This window comes from Jaculus jaculus, chromosome 9 (assembly GCF_020740685.1).
Source record: "Jaculus jaculus isolate mJacJac1 chromosome 9, mJacJac1.mat.Y.cur, whole genome shotgun sequence".
NCBI classification, from domain to species: Eukaryota; Metazoa; Chordata; class Mammalia; order Rodentia; family Dipodidae; genus Jaculus; species Jaculus jaculus.
This window is the reverse complement of record NC_059110.1, coordinates 22,574,822-22,600,692: the sequence shown is the minus strand read 5'-3', so window position 1 is coordinate 22,600,692 and position 25,871 is coordinate 22,574,822. Positions and strand designations below refer to the sequence as shown.

General features: G+C 41.7%; 1 protein-coding gene across 2 annotated transcripts in view; it reads left to right on the top strand.

Annotated features, from left to right (window-relative positions):
- The window catches only part of Aig1 (androgen induced 1), a 271,089-nt gene that overhangs the window by 57,476 nt on the left and 187,742 nt on the right, over nucleotides 1–25,871 (top strand). For both annotated transcript variants that reach the window (XM_045158658.1, XM_045158659.1), the window contains exon 2: nucleotides 586–741. In XM_045158658.1, coding sequence (XP_045014593.1) covers nucleotides 586–741 — 156 coding nt within the window. The remainder of the gene's footprint in view (nucleotides 1–585; nucleotides 742–25,871) is intronic.

Below are 25,871 nucleotides of genomic sequence, written 5' to 3'. Positions count from 1 at the left end.
ACCAAAATGGAAGGATATCTTTCTTGAAGAGCAAGTTAAGCAGCTTTTTTTTCTTAGAAAGGAGAAAACTTCCAAGCTGGAGATGGGGGCCCAAGTGAGGTGACCACTTGGTGACTTGATCCAAGGATTTAAAAAATATGTATTTTTATTAACTTATTTGCAACCAGAGAGGCGGGGAGCAACATGGGCCACGGCCTTTTACCACTGCAAATGAACTATAGATGCATGCACCATTTTGTGCATCTGGCTTTACATGGGTAGTGGGGATTTAAAGTCAGGCCCTCAGACTTTGCAAGTAACCAACTCTTAACAGTTGAGCCATCTCTCCAGCCCAACCAAGGTCTTTTTTTTCCCCATAGCCTCAGTGGTACAAATTAGGATCAGGGTGAGTTAGACAAATTCTTGTTTATAATAGGCATTGTTCAGATCTCCTCATTTACTGTCTGTGGGATAATTTCTTTACAGGGGCCTCTGATAGTTTCTTCTCCCGTGTCATTGTCAACACATAGCTCACTGTATATCTCGTAGCTTGAGTGTCTGGCCAGTTCTGCTCACTGAGTGTTTGGGGTGTTTGTCTCCCTGCAGGTGATCCAGGCTGTCTTCTTTGGCATCTGCGTGCTGACTGACCTGTCCAGTCTTCTGACCAGAGGGAGCGGGAACCAAGAGCAAGAGAGGCAGCTCAAGAAGCTCATTTCCCTCCGGGACTGGACATTGGCCGTGTTGGCCTTTCCTGTTGGAGTTGTGAGTATGATGTCCAAAGTTCCTAGCCACGGATCTTGTCTTGAGAAATCTTTTATCCTGAGGTAGTGTGAACACCCCAGAGAGGGCCCAGACGACAGACCAAAGGATGATTACAACAATGACTTTACTGAGGTTGCTTACAGAGCAGGGTGAGGGTCTGCTTACGGAAGCGATGAGTGACTTAAAGGCAGCTGTGTCACCGAGAAGCCCACCCCAGCACAGGTGCTGACTCACAGGAGCCGCATCTCTGGAACCCATTGCACAGCCTGTTGGCAGCTGGGACGTGGGAGAGTCTGGAGCACATTACATGACCTGCAGGCAGCTCAATTGGAGGTTTTGCTCTCCAAGTAGTTGTTTGCCCTTTGCATAGTCTTAGGGTCGGTTCTTGCAATCTTTTCCCAGACTTGACTGCCTGAATCACTCCAACTCCCTACCTCTCTTTACCAAGGAATGTTTCAGTTTCTAATTAACATAACCTTGGGGGACCTTGTAGGTCTCAGAACTCCCAGATTTAGCTTCCTGAATCAGAGCCTCCTTCCTCTCTTCAGGAGAGAATTTGGAGGAATCTGCTACACAATAAATCTGTAAGTAAAAGATGGCTTCCAATAGAAGATTTCTGTATTCCTATTGCTGATACCATTAATCAAATCCAGGACCTTACAAGTGACAGGTATATGATCTACCACTGAACTATCCCTCCCCGCCTGAGGTTTCTGTTTGTTCTGTAATGTAGCCACTACTACACACCGGGTGGCTCAATGGACAGAAGTTTATTTTCTCACAGTGCTGGAGACTTGAAGTCTGAGAACAAGGTGTCACAGAGTTGATTTCTTTTGAAGCTATGCCTTTTTTGGCTAAAAAAAAAAAAAAAGGCTGCCTTCTCACAGCCATCATACCCCTTCCTTCTGTGCTAATCTGGGTCCCAATTTCTTCTCCTTATAAGTTTTAATGTATATCCCCCATAGACTCGGGTGTTTTAATAAGCTTGTAACTTGGATCTCTAGGTGCCTGGCTGGAAGAGGTGTCACTGGGGGTAGATTCTGGGGTTCAGCCATAAGGCATGTTTGGGGGCTGATCAGAATTCCAGCACAAAGGTATATGGAGCAGTCTGAGCTCTGGGCTCCCATTGCTGCTGGTTTCGTTTGTTGCTTTTGGTGTTTGCTGGCTGGTGAAGGTGTCTCTCTGCGTGGATGTCTGGAAGCGGCTTCTTCCACCACTGATGGAATTTCCCCTGGATCTGTGAGCTTGACATAAACCCCTTCCTCCATAAACTGTGCCTGGTTTTAGATGTTCATCACAGCAGTGTGGAACTGACTACAACACTAGCTATTTCAACCAGGACCCACCAATGGCTGCAGTTAACCTCACCTACTTCTTCACAGGCCCAAACTATCACATTCAGAGATTTGAGGGGTTAGGGTGAGATACCAGCATGCACATTTGCAGGGGACACTTTCTTAAGCAGCCCAAACATGAAATGCATGTACCTTGGGTCATTTATTTTTGGATTTTTGAATTTAAGAGAGGAAATCAATATTAACTAACACATCATTACTTACTCAACTATGCCATTAGTGAAGATCATTTAAGTAAATGCCACTCAATGATTGGGTCTATCAGGCTGTATTGATTTTTCTGTTTTCAGTTAGATTCCTGCCATAGCTCAGCTACCTTTACAAGTCTGTAAATTTTCCACTGTCTGCACATAAACCATGTTTCTTTACTAGGCCTATGAGAACCCATCAATTTTAACCTGTGTATAGTCAGAAGAATGAGGAAATTTTCCTTTATCTCAAATTGTGAGGGCAAGTAAAAGTGTGTTGCCTGATTTCGTGGGATCCTTCCTTTGCTAGCTGTATTTCTGTGTAAAACAGAAGCCACAGGGACAATACGTGTAACCAAGTGCAAAGTTCATTGTGAGAAGAGTTAAAATGTTCATTAAACATTCCCTTTGGCTCTTTCTCATATTTTCCACATCTGTAGTTGACTGAGCCTTCCACACACTTGGCACTGAGTTACCCCCTTCTGTACTAAGCTATGTCTTCTTCAATAAGGCGGTCTGGTCCTTAGCTCTTGGAAATGGCATGAGTCCAAAGGAGCACTGTCACCCAGTCACTGACCTTGTTCCTTCATCTTGTCTTCTGAAAACCTAAATTCGTGGGATGTTCATATTGATGTCAATCTATCCAATCCTTATCTCTAACTACTTTTTATATTATGGAATATTTATTTCTCTTGGTTTGTCATTTTAGAAATGAAATATGTAGTTGAGTATAGTAGCATAGATCATAGACATATGGTCCTGGAATTCCAGAGGCTGAGGCAGGAGGGTTGCTGAGATCCAGGATATCCTGCACTACATGGAGCAACTTTGATTCCTGAGAAATACAAATAAGTGAATACAGTCATGTAAGAATCTTACTTGTCTTTCTGTCATTAATATAAGAGAAATTGCCATTAGTATGAATTGTAAAATAAATTTTCCAGGGCTGGAGAGATGGCCTAGGAGTTAAGGTGCTTGCCTGCAAAAAAGCAAGCACCCAGCTTTGATTCCCCAGTACCCATGTAAAGCCAGATGCATAAGGTGGCACATGCGTGTGGAGTTTGTTTGCAGTAGCTAGAGGCCATGGCATGCCCATTCTCTCTCTTTCTCTCTCTCTCTCTCTCTCTCTCTCTCTCTCTCTCTCTGTGTGTGTGTTTGTGTGTGTATGCCTCTATCTCCTCTCTCAAATAAACAAATAAATAAAATATTTAAAACAACTTTCTATATAAAACAGTTATATTTTGTTGGTATTTTCTAAAAACCTTATGTTTTCCAGTTTCTCTTGTTTATACCTCATTCTGAGTCACTTCAAACAATTCCCACTAAATTTCTCACTCAAATGCAGGAAAAATCATTTGAGGTTAAAAAAAGAGGGTGCTGGAGGTGTGGCTTGCAGAGCCTGATGACTTGGGTTTGATTCCCTAATACCCATGGTAAAGCCAGATGCACAAAATGCTGCACGCATCTGGAGTCCATTTGCAGCAGCTGGAGGCCCTGGTATGCCCATTTTCTCTGTCTCTGTTCTATCTCTCTCTGCTTGCAAATAAATAAATATTAATAAAAAAATCCCCTGGTAGATAGTTCTAAGATCACATTAATTTGATTGCTAAATTATATTTCTAGAAAATATGGAATTAAGTTTTTCTACCCCAAATAAGTTTTTGAAACATTTAATTCTGTAAATGTTGTCATGTTTCTTTCCCTAAGGTTGTTTCCCAACTTTCTTTTGCAGCATTCCTGTCTTTACTGTGATTTCATAGTTTTCCCCTACCTCTAAGTGTGTCTTTCTCCCTGTTCCTCATCTGGGCAGAGGTGTCTAGAACCCCATTGTGGTTTTGCTCATATCACTTCTGACTCTCTTCTTGGTTAGGATGCGAACCTTTCCTTGCAGCGATACTTGAAGAGACATCAAATTAGTTTTCCTGTGGCTCCTGACCCGGAGGCCCATGCCCAGCCTGGAGGGAAGTTTCCAGCTTGTGGAGCTCATGACGGCAGAAGGGTGGGACTAATATTAGTGCCCAGCACCTGGTGGACACATCGTTATGGTTCCTGCAGTAATTTGTAGAATAAAAATACTTACCATTTGTACAATGATTAATGACAGCATTTGAAATGAATTATTCTTTTTGCCATTTTGAATGACAAAATGAGATTTCTATGATGCAAAATATCTGATGCCCTTTCTGTGCTAGAGACACATTAGCCTGGCTTGCGCTTCCTACGCTGGAAGGCGCAGAGGTTGAGCTTTGAAGCCCCCAGGGACCCCAGTGGTACCCCAGTGGTCACCTTGCTGGCGGGGTTACTGCTAAACTCACATTTCTCTCTGTTGTTGTTACTTTCTTCCACGTCACAGTTTTGTTTGTCATTTTGTTACTGGGAAAGCAATCTTGCTTCACATTATAGGCAAAAGGCATAAAAAATCAAGGTGGCTGAATTTATCCACTCTGCTCCAATTTTTCTGACAAGACTTATTGGCCCAAACTTTTCTTGATTCCTGTGTGTGTGTGTGTGTCTCTCACACACACACACACACAGACATCACTTGAATCATAGCAGTGAGAAACACACACATAGGTTATCTTGGACTTGTCGTCTGTGCACTGATGCCTGCTCCAGGACCGAGGTTAGTTGAGAGCTGACAGTAATTGCTTCATTTGAGCACACAGCGCTATGATGGGGCGACCCCTGGACCCAGCAGAGATACATAAAAGTAACGAAACATTCCAGTCAGAGACAGCTGGAGTCAACTCTTGCTTCAGTGTGACCTTGGGGAAGTCTGGAAGGGCTGCTGGAGTGAGCAGAGGTGCATCCTCCTGATCACTGTCGAGTCCCATAAATGCGAAGCTGGCCTTGATTAGTAACGCTAATGGCCGGAAGCCACCACCACTCCCGAAGCCTTGCAACTCATTTTACCGGGATAACCCACGGGAGGCTCTTCTTACCATATGCAGTTTATTTCTGAACCCTGTCACCCTTTTAAAGAAGCATTACAAATAATTCTATGACATGATGTGCTCTGGAAGTACTGAACTCTATTAGGAGCAACTAAACAAGAAACGTCTTTTGTCTCCTGTGAGCCAAAATGGCTCATTGACTTTTCTGCTGGCAGATTCCGTTATAGTTGCAAAAGTAGACATGTATTACTTTTAACCAAAAAAGGAAAAAAAAATATGATGAGTATCAACATGCTCCTCTTACACACCCTAAATGGGCTTCTGACTGCTATCTAAAGCAGCCTATCATGACAAAAATAGTTGTGCATTTCCCTTCAAGTGTGTGCCTTTGCTCCTTTGTAGCTGCTGGGCTTAAGTAATGCACACGTCCAATCTCACCACCTCACCTGCACATCATTGTCCCTGGGTTGCCTTGGGTGGCTCTGGCCCAGAGGCGGATGTCCCTCCTCTGGGTGGTCTGCCAAAGCCCTGGAGTTGGGCCTATTCTAACCCATGAGCATCTGGTGTAACAAAACAAACTGGCATGTGCCTATATGATCTGGTCTGGAGTTTGTCCTTTTTCCTCAGGTTTAGTCTTAAAACTGTTTGTTGAGTAGCTGTTTCTGGGGTTCTAGTCATGCCTTGTAAAGGTGAGAAGATTGTGTGTGTACCAGGCTGCTGCAGAATCTCTGAAGCTTGTTTTCTCCTGTGAGGAGAACGGTGCAATACTCCTTCCTCCAGAAACATGGAAAATAAACTTAAACTCTCAAAAAGTAATTCCCACAAGTCTTCAGTTCTTGATATTTTAATTAGCTCTAAAGTATCTTGAGAGACTTTGTTTGTTTGTTTGTTTTTGGTTTTTTGAGGTAGGGTCTCACTCTGACCCAGGCTGACCTGGAATTAACCATGTAGTCTCAGGGTGGCCTTGAATTCAGGGTGATCCTCCTACGTATGCCTCAGGAGAGCTGGGATTAAAGGCATGTGCCACCATGCCTGGCTTGAGAGAGACTTTTAAAATGTTTATAAATTTATATTGTCATACTCCTATCATTAAGAATTAATAGTAGTTTTGGGATGGAGAGATGGTTTAGTGGTTAAGGCCCTTGCCTGCAAAGCCAAAGGACCCAGGTTCTATTCCCCAGGACCCACATAAGCCAGATGCACAAGAGGGCGCACACATTTGGAGTTTGTTTACAATGGCCAAAGGCCCTCTCTCTCTCTCCTTACCTATTTCTCTCTCTGTCTCTCTCAAATAAATAAATAAATAAAAATAAAATATTTTTTAAAAAACAGTAGTTTCAAAGCCTATTTTATTTTATTTTATTTTGGTTTTTTGAGATAAGTTCTCACTGTAGCCCAGGCTGACCTGGAATTCACTATGAAGTCTCAGAGTGGCCTCGAACTCATGAGATCCTCCTACCTCTGCTTCCTGAGTGCTGGGATTAAAGGTGTGTGCCGCCACACCTGGCTTCAAACTGATTTTAAATATAAAAGATTGACTTAAAAAGGAAATGAGTATATATTAACTCTAATTGTGAAGATTAATTTATTTAATGTAACACCTACAGGAAAATGATTCTATTCTACTTGAGATTAAAACTAAATGAAACTACTTGCAGTTGTTTTGATATTTAGGGGGACTCTTAAAAGAATCTCATTTACTTTATTCTACAAACTCTAGATTTAATGTAAAAGTACACTTAATATCTGTTAATTCTCTATTAAATTATCACACATCTTTCTAAAATGAACCCTTTTTCTATCTTCTTCATTTAAGCTCTAGCTAATGCCATATGTTTCTTTAAATCCTTTTATCCTTTAGTCTCCCTTCCAAGGATCAGTTAGGCTGTTTGTTACAGTAATTCCAACTCACTTCTGGTTGAGTCACTCATATGCTTGTGCCCTGCACAGAAATGAGGATATGCGTTGAGTTGCCTGGGATGGAAGGTTTGTAGGTGAAGATCCAGTCAAGGTCAATAAGCCTAGTTGGCCAAATTTCTCCATTATCAGGAGAAAGACCTGGAGCACAGCACTTACGGGACCCAGGTAAATGGTCTTGCAACTACTTTTCTAACAGTCTTTTTTGAAAAACAAAGCGTCTAATACGATTAAACAGATGAATGATATGGGAGAGCAGGTTGCGTCTTAACCATCTCTTGTGTTCTCTCCTAAATGAGAACTGCAGATTTTCTGCCAGGTGACATATAGAATTTGTGCATGTCCGTGTTAACTCAGAGCAGCGCTGGGGTTAAAGGCGTGCACCACCACGCCCGGCTAGTCGTCGGCTTTTTGATGCTTGGAAGATACAGTGAAGCACAATTCACAATACATAGGCACTCTACAGAATTTTACCCTATCAGTGAGCAAATTAAAATGGGGCATGGGGCATAAAATAGTACATGTGTCTAAGGTACAGAGAAGTAGCCTCAAAGGAGAAGGTTGATTTTAGAGGTGGGAGGTCCTGGCAGATTTCCCAGACATGATGGTATCTTAGCTCTGCTTTCAAGAAAGACTGGAACTTTTGGGATGTATAAGTTCATGATGGTTGCAGCTGGAAGTAAGCAGATACCCCCAGATATCTACCTGGCTAACTCATTCAAGTCTGCTCAAAATGACCACCCATAGCTGAGCTTCTGTATGATATATATCTCCATATTTCTCTCTATCCATCTATCTTTCTATATATCCATAGATAAATCCATCCATCCATCCAGACAGACAGACAGACAGACAGACAGACAGACAGACAGATAGATAGATAGATAGGGAGAGAGGGGTGGGGAGATAGAGAGAGATATTAGCCTCTTTTTATTCTCTAGACCCTCGTCCCATAGGATTTTGAAGTAGTTATCACCACTTCCTGGTACATGTGTGTTTATTCTTGGGTCAGTGTATGTCCTCTTTGACGGGCTCCATACTCTTTGAGGCCAGAGTGGTTGTGAGTTTCATTTACCGCTGACTCTAAGCTTCACGAGCAATGTCTATATAATTCATTATTAGTTGAGGGTAGTCTTTCGAACTATGGTTTAAGCAAAGAAGTCTTTCTTAAAGAAAATTAGATTTCTTAGACAATTGGTGAAATGGTTTATGTTTAATTTCTGAAACTCTCCACAAAACTTGTCAGAGGTGGCCTGTGTTTTAGACCACCAACTCAGAAGAGCAGACAGCTGGGTTCAATAAGTCCAATCTCCCTTTAATATCCCTTTTCCCAGCAATTGCAGAAAATCATTATTATTCCGTATGTCATTTCACAGAGTTCCAACTCCATCTGGACAAAAGGTCACAGAAATATCTCAGAAAAGAATGATATCTCCTTCTACATTTAAATCGTTAACTATTTATTTGAAACTTGGGAGAACAAAAAGTTAAGATTGTTCTTTAGTAACATTAAATAATATATGTATGTTACAAAAGACATCATTCTTGTTTTCCAAAATATTTTCCCTAGTGCTGGAGAGATGGCTTAGCAGTTAAGGTGCTTGCCTGTGCAGCCAAAGGACCCAGGTTCAATTCCTCTATATCCAAGTAAGCCAGATGCACAAGGTGGTGCTTGGGTCTGGAGTTCATTTGCAGCACCTGAACCCCCTGGAGTGTCCATTCTCTCCCCCTCTACCTCTCTCTCTTTCTGTCTGCCTGTTTGCCTCTCTCTCTTCTCCCCTCTCTCTCTCCTTCTTTTTCTCTCAAATAAATAAAAAAATAAATATCTTGGACCCTACATCCAGGTTCCTATGTATACCCCTGGTATGGCGGCATGTCGAGTGACTAAAAATGACAAAAGGAACATTTCATTTTTTGTTCCTTCTCTGAATATCTTCTTCCTTACCCAGCCTCCTCTATCTTTCTTTTCTCCCATATCCCAATTATTTGTTTCTACATAAAAAATGAAACACATTCTAGGTGGGCATTTCTGAACTGTCTGCAGTACCCTTGGGCGTTATGAGGTAAACCTCAGCTGCTTTGGCTGGATCAGAGTGTGCTCTTATGTCAGCCGACGTGAAACCTGCTCTTTGAGAAGAACCTGTCGGACCCACTTCCACCAACACAAAATCTCTTCTTTGTTGTGCCCCATGATTAACACATAGGTGATTGGCTTATTTTACCACAGAGAACCGGCCTTGGGTAGGACTTTCATTCATCATCCCTTTTTATATCTGTGTTAACGACAAGCTCTGAGGTGCAGTGAAGACTGCCAGAAACTTCGGTGGGAAGATGAGGGGAGGGAGGTGGTGAGAAGCGAGTGTAGCCACATTACATGTGCAGTTCTGCCAAGCCAGCTTGCCCCTCTCCTAAATGCCACTGAAGAGCCAATTTTCAAGGAGTTTCCCTCCAGAGAATGGCTGTTGATTGGTAGATTGCGTCTGTTTCATGTGCACGTAGGAGTCTGAGCTGCAATGGAGAGGTTTGGTCCCACATGCAGAACAGAGAGGACTGCATCCCCAGGGGTGCCGGACGGAGCCTCTCCTTGGGTACTTGACTGGGTTTGGTGCTTCTCTGTCGTCTGCTGTTCACTCGCAGGATATGGTGGCGTGCTATAATAATCCTCAACATAAGCTAGTGATTTAAAGGCATGACTGAGAGGGACTTCCACCTCACACCTTGAACCTAATGGTAGGCTCCTCCCGTCGCTTAGGTTTGCCTTGAGAATCCACCACAAAATAAGAAGCAGCCCTTCACACAAGTACAGGTGACCAGACAGAAGTTTCAATGAAGTCATGCCCAGAGGATAAGATGAATGTGCAAGTGTCCAGGGAATTACTATGACATTAGAAAAATTGTCATTGAGTCAACAAATGAAAGCCCTCACCAGATGTATAGCTATAGTAATGTTTCTATCGAAAATTCTGGAAGAGCTTACTGTAGCACCCCCTCCTTCCTTTAGTTCCTCAGAGAAGACATTCCATACCCAGGAGTCTCTGTTTCTAGCTCTGGTTTTTAGTTCCACCTGTACCTCCTGGGGTTCTCACCACCTCCCTTCCCACAGTGGCAAAATCTACAAACGACCCCAGAAACTGAAAAACCTGGTAATCAGAGCTGACTCCTAATTTCTATATGTTTGCTGAGAGCTAGACACCGTGCTGAGGGCTTTGCTATCATGAGTCGCTTAATCCTCATAGGGTTCCATAGAAACTTTCCATCATCCTTACCTTATTTCACACACAGGATGAACCGACATGCCTATCTAAAGTCAGGTGAGTAGTGGTTGAGGAAGAGCTGAACCTAACATTTCACCTTGTAGGGGACATGCTCTTAGAAACTAGTCTAAACTTGTGCTGGGAGATGGCTTAGCAGTTAAGGCTCTTGCCTGCAAAGCCAAAGGACCCAGGTTCAATTTCCCAGGACCCACATAAGCCAGATGCACAAGGTAGTGTATAAATCTGGAGTTGTTTTGCAGTAGCTGGAGGCCCTGGCATGCCCATTCTGTCCCTCCCTCTCCTCGCTCTCTCTCTCTCTCCCCCCCCCTCTCTCTATATATATTATAAAAATAAAATATTTTAATAAAACCTCTAAACTTTCTAACAAACTATCTTTGCTTGTCATCATTTGCCTCCTAGACATTTTCAACTATGTACATAAAAGACTGAACTGACCAAAATTTATAATTTGGGGGGCTATATCAGAATATGGAAAGGGAATTGTGCAGAAACCGGTAATAAAAAAATTTTTGTTTTACTTGTCTTCTTTAGGGTGTTTAAAAAAAGATTAACCTCATGTGTATGATTTGTTATTTCCTCTTGATAATTTTTTATACTATAAAGCCCATGGTTTTATACAGCTTGATAGGATAATTTACAAGGTATATGTTTTGATAAGAAAGGGAACTCTTTCCTATTTTCTCTTCTCATTTCCATAATTGCATAAATCTAATCCACACATTAACTAAACTTGCTTGTTTTAATAGGTTAAATTAAATTTGTATCAGTTAGAATTGGTTACATTAAAAAATAGTTGCTAAGTGTATCCAATATTATGTGCAATGCATCTGTGGGCTTCCAAGACATAGTTTGTAGCTGCAAAATTGCAAGAGAATTTTTGGCAATAAATTAAATTATGTAGTATATTCCACCTGGGCAGAAAAGTATCCTAACAAATTAGTAATGCCTAGTCAGTAAAATGTTTTTGTTTTTATTTATTTATTAGAGACAAAGAGAGGGAAATGAGAAAGAGAGAGAGAGGGAGAGAGAGAGTTAGAGTGGGCATGCCAGGGCCTCTAGCCACTGCAAATGAACTCCAGTGGCACACACCACTTTATACATCTGGCTTATGTGGGACTTGGAGAATTAATCTTAGGTCCATAAGCTTTACAGGCAAGTGCCTTAACTGCCAAACCATCTCTCCAGCCTTTCAGTAAAATATTTTACCTAGAATTCCCAGAAACCATTGTGTTCTGCTTTATCATGAGTAAGTTTGCGATGTAAAAGCACATCAGCATGGTGGTATACTTGAGGATGATTCCTTTGTTATATATGGTATATGTGTATATGTGAAAAGATGTAGCCTGAAGTGAAAATACTTGTACAGTAAAAGGAAAAGTGGGTTTGCAATCAAATCTACTTTTTTAAAAAAAATTGTGATATATATCTCTGACTATTTTCAACAAAAACTCTCAGTGATATGTTATATCAGTTAATCAAATGAAATACTCCAGCAACCTGGGCCACAGTGTTATTTAACAAAGGTCTCCTGTAAGTAAAGTTGTCTACTTCGGTGAATACCTTCTATGTCCTGATGTAAGAGAGACAGAAATTTTCTTATCCTTTTTTATTCCTCCATAATGAAGAAAATCAGGGAGATGGGGAGAAGCTTTTAGTAGACATCTGTACACATGCACCTAACCTATGTTGACTGCCAAGTGCCAATGTCTATGTTGAATATTACCAGTTGGTTTTCCTTCCTACACTTAAAAACCAAAAGGCATTAGGCAATGGAAAATTATTTGTCCTTATAAATTGTGCATCTGAGAAGAGATTTTCAACCTTGCGGGGAGGGAAAACTGTTGCCATCGACCCAACCAATAGCCCTTTCTGGCTCTGCTTCTGTCCTGTCTAGAGAAAGTCCTTACCTACCATATTGGAGCAGGTCAGTGACATTTTATTCTCTGTGTCTATGCTCGGGAGCCTTAGGTAAACAAGGAAGCAAGGGAAGAGAGAGGGGGGAAAACTCGCTGGCATGAATTGGTTTTCTTTGGGTTCCTTGACTCTTCACAGATCAGCATGAAAGTAGATGCTTCTCAAATCATGACCACTCCCTATACTGTCTATCCTCAAATATTAGTTGAGTGTCTTCTCCTGTCTCCTCACTGGTGAGAAGGATCTTTTTTCCTCCAAGTAGACAAATATCCATCATGGGTGAGCAATTTGAGTGGAGACCCAAGTAGATGACAAGGAATTCAAGAACACCGAATGTCAGGGAAGGAAACAAAGAAATTCTGTCAGGGAGATACATTGTGGACGCTCAGGGAACACAGAGGCATCTTGTAGCCTTTTTTTTTTTTTTATTGCTGGTTCTTGCCACTTTATTTACACATTAGTGATCATCACCAAACCCTTGTAAGGCGAAAACAAAAGTCAACACCAATTTCCATGGCAAGCATTTATCACTTTAGTAAGAAAACCCTATAAAAATTGCTCTTATACAAGTACTTAGGATTGGAAAATTATCATGTTTGCAAATGTGCCCCTGTATAGACATGTTCGTACTTTATATTAAAGAGCATTTTGTTCATAGAAAAAAGAAGGAACATTGATGTGGTATTTATAACAATAATGAAAACACATATGCTAATGCACAAAACTTCTTTCCTTGTTGGAAATTTTGTGCACAGCTTGCTGTAGTACACTGTTGTATGCGACATGCCTTTCTAATTATTTATGAACATAATCTAAGATAAAAACCACATGAAACCACAGTCTTCCTTCTCTCTTGTTACAACAACCACTCAAGAGCAGTGAAGAAGGCCATTTGTGGTTGTCCTGGCATCCTCAGTACATACTCAAATGTCCTGTGTTATAGGAACAGCCCTTATACCTTTGGTTTTATCCATCTCTTTTAATAATCTTTTATAATCTCTTAGCAAATAAACTCACACTAACCACTGATAGTATGCTAAAATTGAATCAGGAAGATTTGTAACTTATGGTGAGAAAAAAATAATATTCAGGCACTAGAATGTCCAAGCTGTCCCTACAGGCACAGTAACTTTGATGAGGGTAAGAGAGAGCCAAAGATTTCTGGGTGAACTTGAAACTCGGGCCAGCAGTGGTTAAGTGGATGATATCACTAACACACCATCAGATTACTAAAATGGATACATCATTTTGTCCTGTACGGACTGACTTGCTAGATAGTCCAGAATGCTGTCTTGAGTGGCCAGGTAACTCTGTCTTCTCTGCAAAGCTAGATGTGCCTTCTTACTCTTTAATACCTAGAAGCCCATGTGTACTACTTTTTAAAGGTCACTTTTCTCCTGTCACCCTGTCTTTCCTGGGAATGCTATGCTTCACTTGACTAGGCTTTACCTCCAGGGTTTGAACAATATTCTGTCATGCTGATGCTATTCCCGCGTCACTGACTGTGGCCCACCATTGACACATGCTTATCTAATGGTGGATCCTCCAGAAAAGGATAAACTAATGAATCCATTAAATTTTATTAGGTTATATAAATTGGATTCTGCTTAATTTTATTCTCAGATAATAACTTTAAATTTAAGTTGTGGTTAGATAGATGTCTCTTCTATGTACTTAAAGATCCCCTTTGGATCTTCATATTAATGTAAATTTAGTTATAACTAGGTAATAGTTTCCCTTTACAAAATTGGAGAGCAGCACAGAGACAGCAGGAGTTTGATTATTCAGTGATTTCATGATGGGCAAAAGGTCTACATAATTGTTTTAGAAAATAAGCTGACATCCATGTTAATTGATTGGCACTGGTTCTCAAACATAAACAAAAAGTCTTTGTGTGAGCTTTATGGATATCTGCTTGTTTTTTTTTAACTGTTACTTGACAGAAAGTTTGCTTTATTTATTTTGGTGTGGAATTTATTTTAAAACGGATCTAACTTTGAGCTCATGAAAAGGTGAGTTATTAGATCCTTAATGCTAAAGTGACCGTGTGATGGGAGTGAACTCGACTCTGTGAGGCATAAGGCACACACGTGTCTTGCAAGGAGCACAGACATTAGAGACAGACAGACATGGGTTCTGGATTCAGGTCTTCCTACTGAAAGTTTAATAAGCTGCCAATATCTTGGCCTTCTAACATGAGGAGTGAGCTCAGTAATACCTAACTCACTAGGAGAGATGTGGGGGGGGTAGTATTTGGCACATGGACAGAATGTCTCTTCCATTTCCTGAAAAGGTAGCCTCTTGCCACAGAGAATGACATGGTAGATGACAGTATCTGTTGTTGCGGAGGGACATTGCCTCTGTTGCCAATACACATTTAAAAGACCAGAGAGGGCTGGAGAAATGGCTCAGTGGTTAAAGCTGCTCGCTTGCAAAGCCTGAAGGACAGGGTTCTATTAACTAGCACTCATGAAGCCTAATGCATAAAGTGATGCATGCATGTAGAATTCATTTGCATCTGCAAGAGATTCTGGTGTTCTCTCTCTCTCCCTCTCTCTCCCCAAATAAATAAATAAAATAAAAGGCCAGAGAATTCAAGTTCTTGAAATTCCAAGGATATGGTAATGTCATCCAAAGTTATATTAGCAATTCTTATGGTTCATGAGAGCAATAACATAATTGAATTTAGGGAGAAATATTTAATATTAGTAAATGGCATTAAAGAAAAAGAACCTTAGCTTACAACCTAAATTAGCAATAAACCTAAACATTCTATACTACAACTTCCTCACCAGCATTTTCCAGCTTATACCACCTGTAAGTTTCAGGTATAGTGGAGATATGTACACACACACACACACACACACATATATATGTATGGTTTTATAATAAAAGTCAGTAGTGGACTTATAAAACCAGAATACTCTCACTGATTTCTCAAAAAAAGAAAGAAAAAATACAACTTACCTGTGTCAAATTTTTACCAGAGAAATCTACTTATTTAATTAATCTACTATTGATAGCTATTAAGCTTGTTTCTAACTTTTTGCTGTATAGGCAACACTGTTCTGAACATTTTGTACATGCCTTCTGATGCATTTATGTAAAATATTCTTCAGGGAAGAGCTTCCCAAACAATGTACAGCAATGGAATGTAGGTGTGGTAGTCCCTGAGAATCTAGCCACAGTCTGGACCAGCTGACCCTGTGGGTTGTTAGATCATATTTCCACCATAAATTCATGTGCTCTGGATTCTAGCTGATGGCACTTTGGGAGGGGGCCCTTGTGTGTGGGGGTGTTGTTGGGGGCAGGCTTTGGGTGTTATAGCTAGCTCCCTTTTGCCAGAGTTTGGCTTACACTGCTGTTTGTCACCTTCTGTGGCAGAGGTGACGTTTAGCCGATGCTTGTGCCATGCTTCTCCTGGCATCATGATGCTTCCCCTGGCATCATGATGCTTCCCCTGGCATCATGATGCTTCCCCTGGCATCATGATGCTTCCCCTCAAGACTGTAAGCCAAAATAAAAATTTACGTCTCATCAGCTGCTTTTGGTCAGGTGCTTTGTCCCAGCAACAAGAAGATAACTACAACAGAAAATTGGTACCAGTGGAATGGGGTCCTAGTTGCTAGACCCCTGACTAAGTGGCTTTTGGCCTTTTGGAACTGTATTGGAGGAATGTGGAAGGATTTGAATCCTTTGCCTAAGAAATACATTGTAGGGCTTTAAGCAGAATTTGATGGACCATTCTGGCCAGAGAGTTTGAGAGACCTAAATGCAGAAAGAGCTGTGGGCTGTGTAGGTTTGGTTTATAAGGTGAAGAAAAACCCTGGTCTGGACTGAGCTAGAAGCAGTTTATGTAAAAGGCTTGCTGCATTCTGCCTATGTTATGAAAACTTGAGCATGGTTGAATATAAAGGAAATGTACTGGTGTGAGCAGAAGGATATGATGCAGAAGAAAATGAGTTTCAAGCTAGAGACAACGCCTGCTCAACAGCAATTGTTTGAGAGATCACCGCCCCTGAAATTGGGGTAGCTGTTCTGCATTCAGACAACAGGAAGAATGCTCTTTAGAAAGTAGGGGTCATAGCTGGGTGTGGTGGCAACACCTTTAATCCCAGCACTTAGGATGTGAGGTAGGAGGGTCACCATGAGTTCAAGGCTACCCTAAGACTACATAGTGAATTCCAGGTCAGCCTGGACTAGAGTAAAACCCTACCTCCAAAAACAAAATAAAAGAAAAAGAAAGTAGGGGCCAGAATTCTGAGTTTTCCTGCTCTTCAACGTTGGCTCCTTCTCTCTGGACTAACAAATAATTTGGTGGCCTACCAAGTAGTATGGGAGTATGCAGGGAGGCCATTGAATTTTCCATGCAATTCAGTTTTGGAAATGGACAAAAATGTGATGTGAAGCAGGGTTGTTGGAGTTCCTGTGTGGAGCCCTGATGAAACCACAAGAATGAACTGTGGGTTGTAGTGGAGACCTCAGGATGTTTTGGAGATGCTAGGACTATGGAATGGCTGTTGAAGGGAGATTCTGGTTTGGGATGGGTTGCTCCCAAGGCTGTAAGCAGCGCAGCTGGAGGGCAGAATTGGAACCCCTGAGACTTTTTCATTGGATACAACAGTTGAACTTGGAGGTCTAGCATTTGATGTTTGCCCTGTTTGTTTTAGACCTTTTTTTGGTTCAATATTTTCTCACTATGCCCAATGTCATCTTTTTGCAGCGTGAATGTTTACTCTGTGCCATTATGTGGGTTTTTTTTTTTTTTTCTAATTTTGTTTTCTGAGGTAGGGTCTCAGTCTAGCCCTGGCTGACCTGGAATTCACTGTGTTGTCTCAGGGTGTCCTCGAACTCACAGCGATCCTCCTACCTCTGCCTCCCGAGTGCTGGGATTAAAGGCATGCGCCACCACGCCCAGCTATGTGTTTCTGTTTTACAGGCTCACAGTTAAGAGACCTGGGGCTATGGAGGTGTTTGAACAGTGTTGAGATTGATAAAAACTATGGGCACTTTTAAATTTGGAATGAATGCATTGCGTTTACACCATGGATGGTTGTGAGTATGTGGGCCAAGGGCAGAATATGGTGGCTTAAATCAGATGTCCTCCATAAACTCATGTGTTCCGAATGCTTGGTTCCCCACCTGATGGCATTTTTGGGGTTGAAGTCTTGTTGGAGGAGATTTGCTGTGGTGGGTGGGCTTTGGGGTGTTGTAGCCAGCTCTCTCCCCCTTGCCAACGTTTGGCTCACTTTCCTGCTTCTGGTTTCCACCTGCTGTGGCAGAGATGGTGTCTACCCTCTCTGCTCATGCGCTTGTTCTTGCTATCACGAAGCTTCCCCTAGAGACTGTAAGCCAAAGTAAAACCTTTCCTCCTATCAGCTTCTTTTGGTCCGATGCTTTGTTCCAGCAAAAGGTATGTAACTATAATAAACCTCTGGTTCAAACAAGCCAGGGCCAGAGGATATGTGCTCCCTGACACAGCCAGATGGACCTCACTGCCTGGCCAACACTGAGAATAGGTTCATGTCTGTCTCCTGTCACACTCCTTTGTATCAATATTTCAATAATAGATACTATCTTACCGTTAGGTCTTTATCAGAAAATAATTGTGCTGGACATCCTAGGGTGACCTAAACCATTGTGTAGTAGAAGAAAATTAACCACTTCAATTGTGTTTGTGAATGTGGCCACATGGTAATTGTCCTTTCTAAAGTTGACCACCCTTTTCCTTCTGTTTGTATAGTGAGCTTATAATCTTTGTAGCTTCCATCTCAGTCACACCTCCTGATTTGTGCTTGTGATGATTTTAGATGTAGTTCTTCACCCGTCTCTGGAGCTTAGTAGATGACCAAAAAGTAGAATGCATCTTGAGTTTCTTCCCTCAGAACCTCATTTTCTCTACAGTCCTCTTTCTTTAAAAAAAATATTTTATTTATGTATTTACTTGAGAGGGAGAGAGAGGGTGCACCAAGGCCTCCAGCCACTGCAAACAAATTCCAGAGGCATATGCCCCCTTATGCATCTAGCTTACGTGGGTCCTAGAGAATTGAACCGGGATCCTTTGGCTTTGCAGGCAAGCACCTTAATGGCTAAGCCATCTCTCCAGTCTACAGTCTACTTTCTGACAATAGCATATATCCTCAGGGCCCACCTCCAGCAGGGTGGATCCTAGGTCAAATGCAAGTATTCAAGTATCACTCTTCACTAACCCCACAAAATCTGGGTTATGATGGCAAGAAAGAAAACACAAAAACCACCATTCTCATGTTCGAGTCAGTGGTGAGCCCAATAGGCAGAGATGCCCAAGACTGGAATGTGATGGAATTAGAGAACTGTAACTTGTTCTGTGAAGTTTCACCCTGTACAGACAGTTGCTGGCAGTTTAACAACCTCGGGGGACTCCATCCACAAGTCCAGAGAGCCACTGGTCCGAGGGACCGACCTTAGCCTACTTTGTGGTAACAGAACAACGTACTGAGGCTGGGTGCTTAGTAAAGAAATGGTTCCTTTTACTAACTACTTCCCATGGCATGGACATCTAGGAGGATGGCAAGGGACTGGCATTCACTCGGCTTCTGATGAGGAGCACAAGGTGGTTCAATTAGTTACAGACGAGTGGAAAGAGAAAGGAAATGTGAAAGAGCAAGTGTGGAAAAGACCAGGGGAAGGTGCCAACTTCCTCTTATGTCTTTGAAAGAGGGATAGTGGGGGGGGGGGAATACTGGTGTTCATCTCACTTCCTCACTTTTTATTAAGTCCAAGACCATGGGTTGGCACTACATTCAAGAGGGTGGCCCTTCCCACCTCACTTATACCTGTCTGAAAATAATCTTCACCACAAACTTGCCCATCATGCATTTGTCCCCTGTGATTATGTATACATCTAGTAAAATTGAAGTTAGCCAGCACAGGAATCCATGAGACCTTAATTCTATGAGGAAAAACTTTAATTCCTCTTAGTGACTCCAGCACCTCTCACAGGTATGACGTAAGACATTGAGCCTCACATGAGGTTTGTTGGGGACAAGCCAGACTCATAACCATAGCAGGACACATCCACACATTCCAGGGCAAGACTTACAAATTTGAGTAAAAAAGGAAGCATGGGTCCAAGATGCAAGACAGAACTCAGGTAACAGAACCAGCAAGTAGTCTTAAGACATATGGTTTTTCAATTGTATGGATATGAATATTCTAGAAGGAAGATATGTATGGTTGTTATAGTTTATCTTGATTGCTAACTTGACAGGACCAAGAATCACCTTTAAGGCATTATCAAGATTAGGTTAGCCTCTGACCATGTCTGTGAAGGACTGTCTTGATTACGTTAATTAACATGGGGAGACCACCTTAACTGTAGGCAGCACCATTTCATTGACCCAGGACTTGGACTGTTTAAAAAAGAGAAAAATGGGGCTGGAGAGATGGCTTAGTGGTTAAGCGCTTGCCTGTGAAGCCTAAGGACCCCGGTTCGAGGCTCGGTTCCCCAGGTCCCACGTTAGCCAGATGCATAAGGGGGGCGCACACATCTGGAGTTCGTTTGCAGAGGCTGGAAGCCCTGGCGCGCCCATTCCCTCTCTCTCCCTCTATCTGTCTTTCTCTCTGTGTCTGTCGCTCTCAAATAAATAAATAATTAAAAAAAAAAGAGAAAAATGGCTAAGCATGTATTTGTTGCTCTCTGCTTTCTCACTGTGTATCAAATGTCACTAGCGATTTTAAGCTCCTGCCATCATACCTTACCTGACATGGTATTCTGTATCCTTAAATTATAAGATGAAACAATCCCTTCTTCCTTTAAACTGATTTGATGAGGTGTTTGACCCAGCAATGAGAAGGTGACTGGTTAAATGGTCAAATAGTCCTTACTAAGGTGCTTGAAATTCCATTAATATACTGTTGCTAATAGAGACATGAATAGTCTCCTATAGCCTCATGGATTATGTTTGATCCAGAAAACCATTTTTTTGTTATCTTTTGGGACTTTTATAGAATAATTAGCTGTTTGCTCACCTGAAACTTTCTTTCCATTTTTTAATGTTTTTTTAAAAAAAATATTTATTTATTTATTTATTTGAGAGAGAGAAAGGGAGAGGGGCAATTAGACAGAGAGAATGGGTACACCAGGACCTCCAATCACTGCAAACAAACTCCAGATACATGTATCATCTTGTGAGTGTGGCTTACAGGGGTACTGGAGAATCAAATTTTGGTCCTTAAGCTTTGCAGGCAAGCACCTTAACCACAAATCCATCTTTCCAGCCTTCATCTGAAACTTTGGTGTTCCTAGTAAATGTAAGCTTTTATAGGGGACTCAGAATTCGCTCTAAAAGTTTTAGACGTTTATTTTTGGCATTTGTCCAATTATTAATCCATTTGAAGTCATCTAGTACCCACTGTATACAAAAAAAAAAAAATGTGTTTAAAGAGGTTAAAAGCATTGACTTTAGGCCCTACCATCTAGCCTCACTTTCTGGCATGGCCACTTAATAACTTTGACATTAGGAAAGTAATTTACATTCTCTGAGGCTAAGTTTCTTCAGCTGTAAAGCCATAAATATAATAGTGGCTGTTGCTTGACATATCTACCTCAAGGTTGTAATGATTCCCAGAGACTATCTTGTTTATGAAGTTTCGCCCTTGTGTTACACAGACTGCACACAAGGAAGCCAGATTCGCTCAGGCACCAGGAAAGATCAGTTTTACACAGCGTTCTCAAAGGGAAAACCATGTACTGATGGAGAGCCAGTCAGTGATGGCCGGGGCCTAGGATTGCATGGAAGTAGACTACAAAGGGTGACGTGGGGAATTTCCTTGCGGTAATGACTTTCTTTATGCCTGGATCATGGTACACAAATGGGTACTGAGATGAAATTTCATTGTTCAGTATGCCTCTGTCTTACCTCCTCCAATGAGTGCATGTAAAACTGGTAACCTTCATGTATGCTCTGTCATTTAGCTAATAATACTATAGTTTATTTTTTTTATTAAGTGGGAACATTATATGGGCACATCATGTGTTGGTACCATCAATTCCCTCCTCTTTGTCCCCATTCTACTGAAGACCTGCCTCAGTGGGATTGCTGGTATTCACCATGGGGTTATGAATTGAGAGCAGCAGTCAGTCAATGGCGGGGGCGGGGGGGCTGAAGGGGCTGCAATGCTTCTGGATATTCCCTCCCCCTCTGTGGCTCTTACAGTCTTTCTGCCCCCTCTTCTGCAAGATTTTGAGCCATGGTGGGCGTGTTTTAAGTCTACTTTAGTGTTGATCTCTCAACAGCTTCTTGATTTCTGCTGGGGTGTGTTTTGAGTGTCTTCCATGTCCGTCTCCATCACCCTGGTGCAGGTTGTCAGGCTCGCTGTGGAAACACACTCTTGCTCATCTCGCCAATTCCTCTGTGGTTTCAGCTGGGCCCCAATTGATGTGTGAGGGGTGGTTCATCTCTTGCCAGGAAATCAGGTATCTTTTCTTGTTCTGTTGATAGATTTTGGTTGTCCTCAGTTTTCAGTGCCTTCTGAAAAAGAAAAAAAGCAGATTCTTTAATGGAGACTGAGGTCATCCTAAGTTAAAGGAGATAAGCATTGTTAATTTAGAAAGATTTTGATGCATGTAACCTCTCTTTTGTCCAAAAATTAGCAGGAGTTCTTCATGGGAGTCCATAATCTTGGGCTTCATGAGATTCTTACTCAGCTCCTGGCTGCAGCTATAGGTTCTTTTCTAGTGAGCAGATATCTTAGCCAATCAGAAAGCCATCTGTTACCCACTTAGGCTGGACGCTCCATTGCACAGGTATGTATGTCTTGTCAATGTGGTTGCTTTTTATAGCAGTGTTCCCTACTTTCTTACAATATTGTTGGCCCATTTTCCTCCAGCAGCACATGTAGCACTTTCCAACACTATATAAACTAACCACTTGGGAACTGGCTTCCTTCCAGATTCCAGCCAGATCTCCCAGTGGTCTGTGTTGGCAGCATGTGGTGTTTTCAGAAATAGGCTCTTACCTTTTGCCTCAAGTGGGTAATCAAGTGCTTTGCAGAAGCCCGACTTGTTTGGGGGTCTCTTCAATCAATAGCTTAATGTAGGTTGTAACCGGTTTCTGGTACTGGTAGTTACAAGCCACATACCACCTACCAAAACTAAATCCAGAACAAATAAATCTCTTAAGCAAACCTATTACATACATCAAGGTTTAAAATGTAATAAAAAACCTCCCCATAAAGAAATGTCCAGGACCTGGTGGATTCTCGGCTGAATTCTATCAAACTTTCATTGAAGAACTGAAACCACTTTTTTCTTCAAGATGTTTCACATAATCAGAGAACAGGGAGTGCTCCCCAGCTCCTTCTATGATGCTAGCACAACCCTAATACCAAAACCAGACAGAAATAAAACAAGAAACTATAGACTTATATCTAAGATGAACTTAGATGCAAAAATCTTGAACGAAATCCTTGCAAACCAAATTCAGCAACACATCAAAAACATTATCCACCACAATCAACCAGGCTTCATCCCAGGGATGGTTCAACATATGGAAATGTATTAATGCACCACAACACATATATAAGTAGAAGAACCACATAATCATTTAAATAGATATACAGAACGCCTTCGACAAAATACAGCATCACTTCATGATAAAACATTGGAGAGGTGCTGGGGAGATGGTTTAGTACTTAAGGCATTTGCCTGCAAAGCCCAGGGACCTAGATTCAATTCCCCAGTACCTATGTAAGTTAGATGCACAAGGTGGTGCAAGCATTGGAGTTTATTTGCAGTAACTGGAAGTCCTCCTTGGCCTTTCCATTCTCTATCTAGCTCTATATATCTTCCTCTCTCTCTCATAAATAAATAAATAAAATATTTTATAAAAACAACATCCACTTGAAAAATGCTGGAGAGCTGGACGTGGTGGCGCACACCTTTAATCCCAGCACTTGGGAGACAGAGAGAGGTAGGAGGATCGCTGTGAGTTCAAGGCCATCCTGAGACTAAATAGTGAATTTCAGGTCAGCCTGAGCTATAGCAAGACCCTACCTCAACAAAAAAATGCTGGGGAGACTAGGCATGGAGGGTTTAAATCTCAACATAATAGAGGGCATATACAAAGCACCTAAAGCCCAAGTCATACTTACTGGGGAAAGACTCAAGGAGTTCCATTAAGATTGGGAACAAGACAGGGTGGTCACTGTCACCCCTGCTCCTCAACATAGTGTTAGAAGTCGTAGTCCAAGTAATAAGATAGGAGGAAAATGTCAAAGAGATATAAGTTGCATAAGAAGAAGTCAAACTTGCCCTATTTACAGAAGACATGATCCTATACATAAGTGACTCAAAAGACTAGCATAAAATTCTAAAGGCGAATGTTTATAGCTGCTCAACTCGTAATAGCTAAGACCTGGAATCAACCCAGATGTCCACCATTAGATGAATGGATAACTAAGATGTGGTATATCTACATGATGGAATTCTACACAGCAGTAAGGAAAAATGACACGATGAAATTTGAAGAAAAATGGTCAAACCTGGAACAGATCATTCTCGGTGAACTCACCCAATCACAGAAAGGTAATCACATAGTCTCACTAATCTACAGCTCCTAACCTGAATCTACCCAAGTTGCCTACATATCTAGCAAACAAACATCTCGAGGACCAGACAGTAGGGAGGGTGGGGAGGGGAGGGAGGGTAAGGGAGGCGGTGGGGGGATACAAGACTGGACCCAAACAGCAATGGTACCATAAAACTCTATATCGTAAAAGACAGACCAAATTGTTGAACCTTCACCAGACCTTTAGAGGGAACACCTGATTCACAAGGCCCTGGAGAGCATAAGACGAAAACTGACCTTTATCTCCTCCTGTTTCTGCTTCTCTCTCTCTCCCTCTTCTTTCTTATCTCTCTATCTGTTTTATATCACTTATCTCTTTCTTCCTTCTCTTCTTGGGTGCTGACCTGTAACTCCCAGTACCAGCAGGTGGCTATCATCCACAATGAGCTTTTGATAAGAGAGACCTACAATGTTTCCCCAAAGAAGAGAGATTTCTGTCAGAGCACTTGATGACCCACCATAGGTCAGTGGTAAGACCCTACTGCTAAAGATACCATACACTGTTGGCACGTAACATACAGTGGCATGGCTGGTCAAATTGGATAAGCACATGTAGAAGAATGAAACTAGATCCACTCTTCTCACCATGCACAAAAATCAACTCCACATTGATTAAAGACTTCAATATAAGACCTGAACTTCTTAAATGACTGGAAGAAAAATAGGGAGAATGCTCTACAACATAGGACTGGGAAAAGTCATCCTGAACAATATACCCTAGTAGCCCAGGAAACTAAACAATCACTTAAACAGTGGGATATCATGAAGCTAAAAAGCTTTTTTCTTAAAAAAAATTGTTAACTTGAGAGGGAGAGAGAGGCAGTTTGGGGGGGGGGAGATAAAGAGAAGCCCTCCAGCCACTGAAAATAAACTCCAGATACATGCACTACCTTGTGCAATTGACATGGTTACTGGGGAATCAACCCTGAGTCCTATGGCTTTGCCAGCAAGTGTCTTAATCACTAAACAATCTCTCCAGCTCCTTTTGTACAGATAAATATACTGTTGCAGTCAGGTTTGCATTGCTGGTATAAATCACCCAACCAAGAGCAGCTTGTGGGAAAAAAGAGGGGTTTTTTTTGGCTTACAGGTTCGAGGGTGAAGCTCCATGATGGCAGATAAAACAATGGCATGAGCAGAAGGTGGACATCACCCCTGGCCAACATAAGGTGGACAATAGCATCAGGAGAGTGTGCCAAACACTGGCAAGGGAAGACTGGCTGTAACTCCCATATACCCACTCCCTCCAAGAGTTGTTAATTCCCAAATCTCAGTCAGCTGGGAACCTAGCATCCAGAACACCTAAGCTTATGGGGGACACCTGAGTCAAACCACCACAAATACTATAAGCAGAGCCAACAGACTACCCACAAAATGGGAGAAAATCTTCACCAGCAACACCACTATCAGAGACCTAGTGTCTAGAATCTACAAAGAACTCAAAAAACTAAGGCACATGCACACACAAAATCAAACCATTCACTCAAAAACTGGGGCACAGAAGTGAATAGGGAATTCTCTAAGGAAGAAATAGAAATGGCTAATACTAACTTAAGAAAAGGTTCAACAACCTTAACCACCAGGGATATTCAAACTAAACAACTGTGTGATTCCATCTTACTTCAGTCAGGATGGCAGTCATTAAAAATCAAATGACAATATATGTTGGCGAGGATGAGGAGAAAGAGGAACCCCCACTCGCACTGCTGGTGGGAGTGCAAGCTTGTATTACCAATGTGGAAATCAATGTGGACACTCCTGAAAAGATGAAAATAGAACTACAAACTGACCCAGGTTTTCCCCTACTGGGCATCCACCCTAAAGGCTTTACTCTTCACTGCAAATTTTCTCAACCATAGTAATAGCTGCTCAATTCACAATAGCTAAGAACTGGAATCAACCCAGATGCTCACCTTTTGACAAGCGGATCATGAAGTTGTAGCGTATATGTATGTGTGTGTGTGTATATATATATATA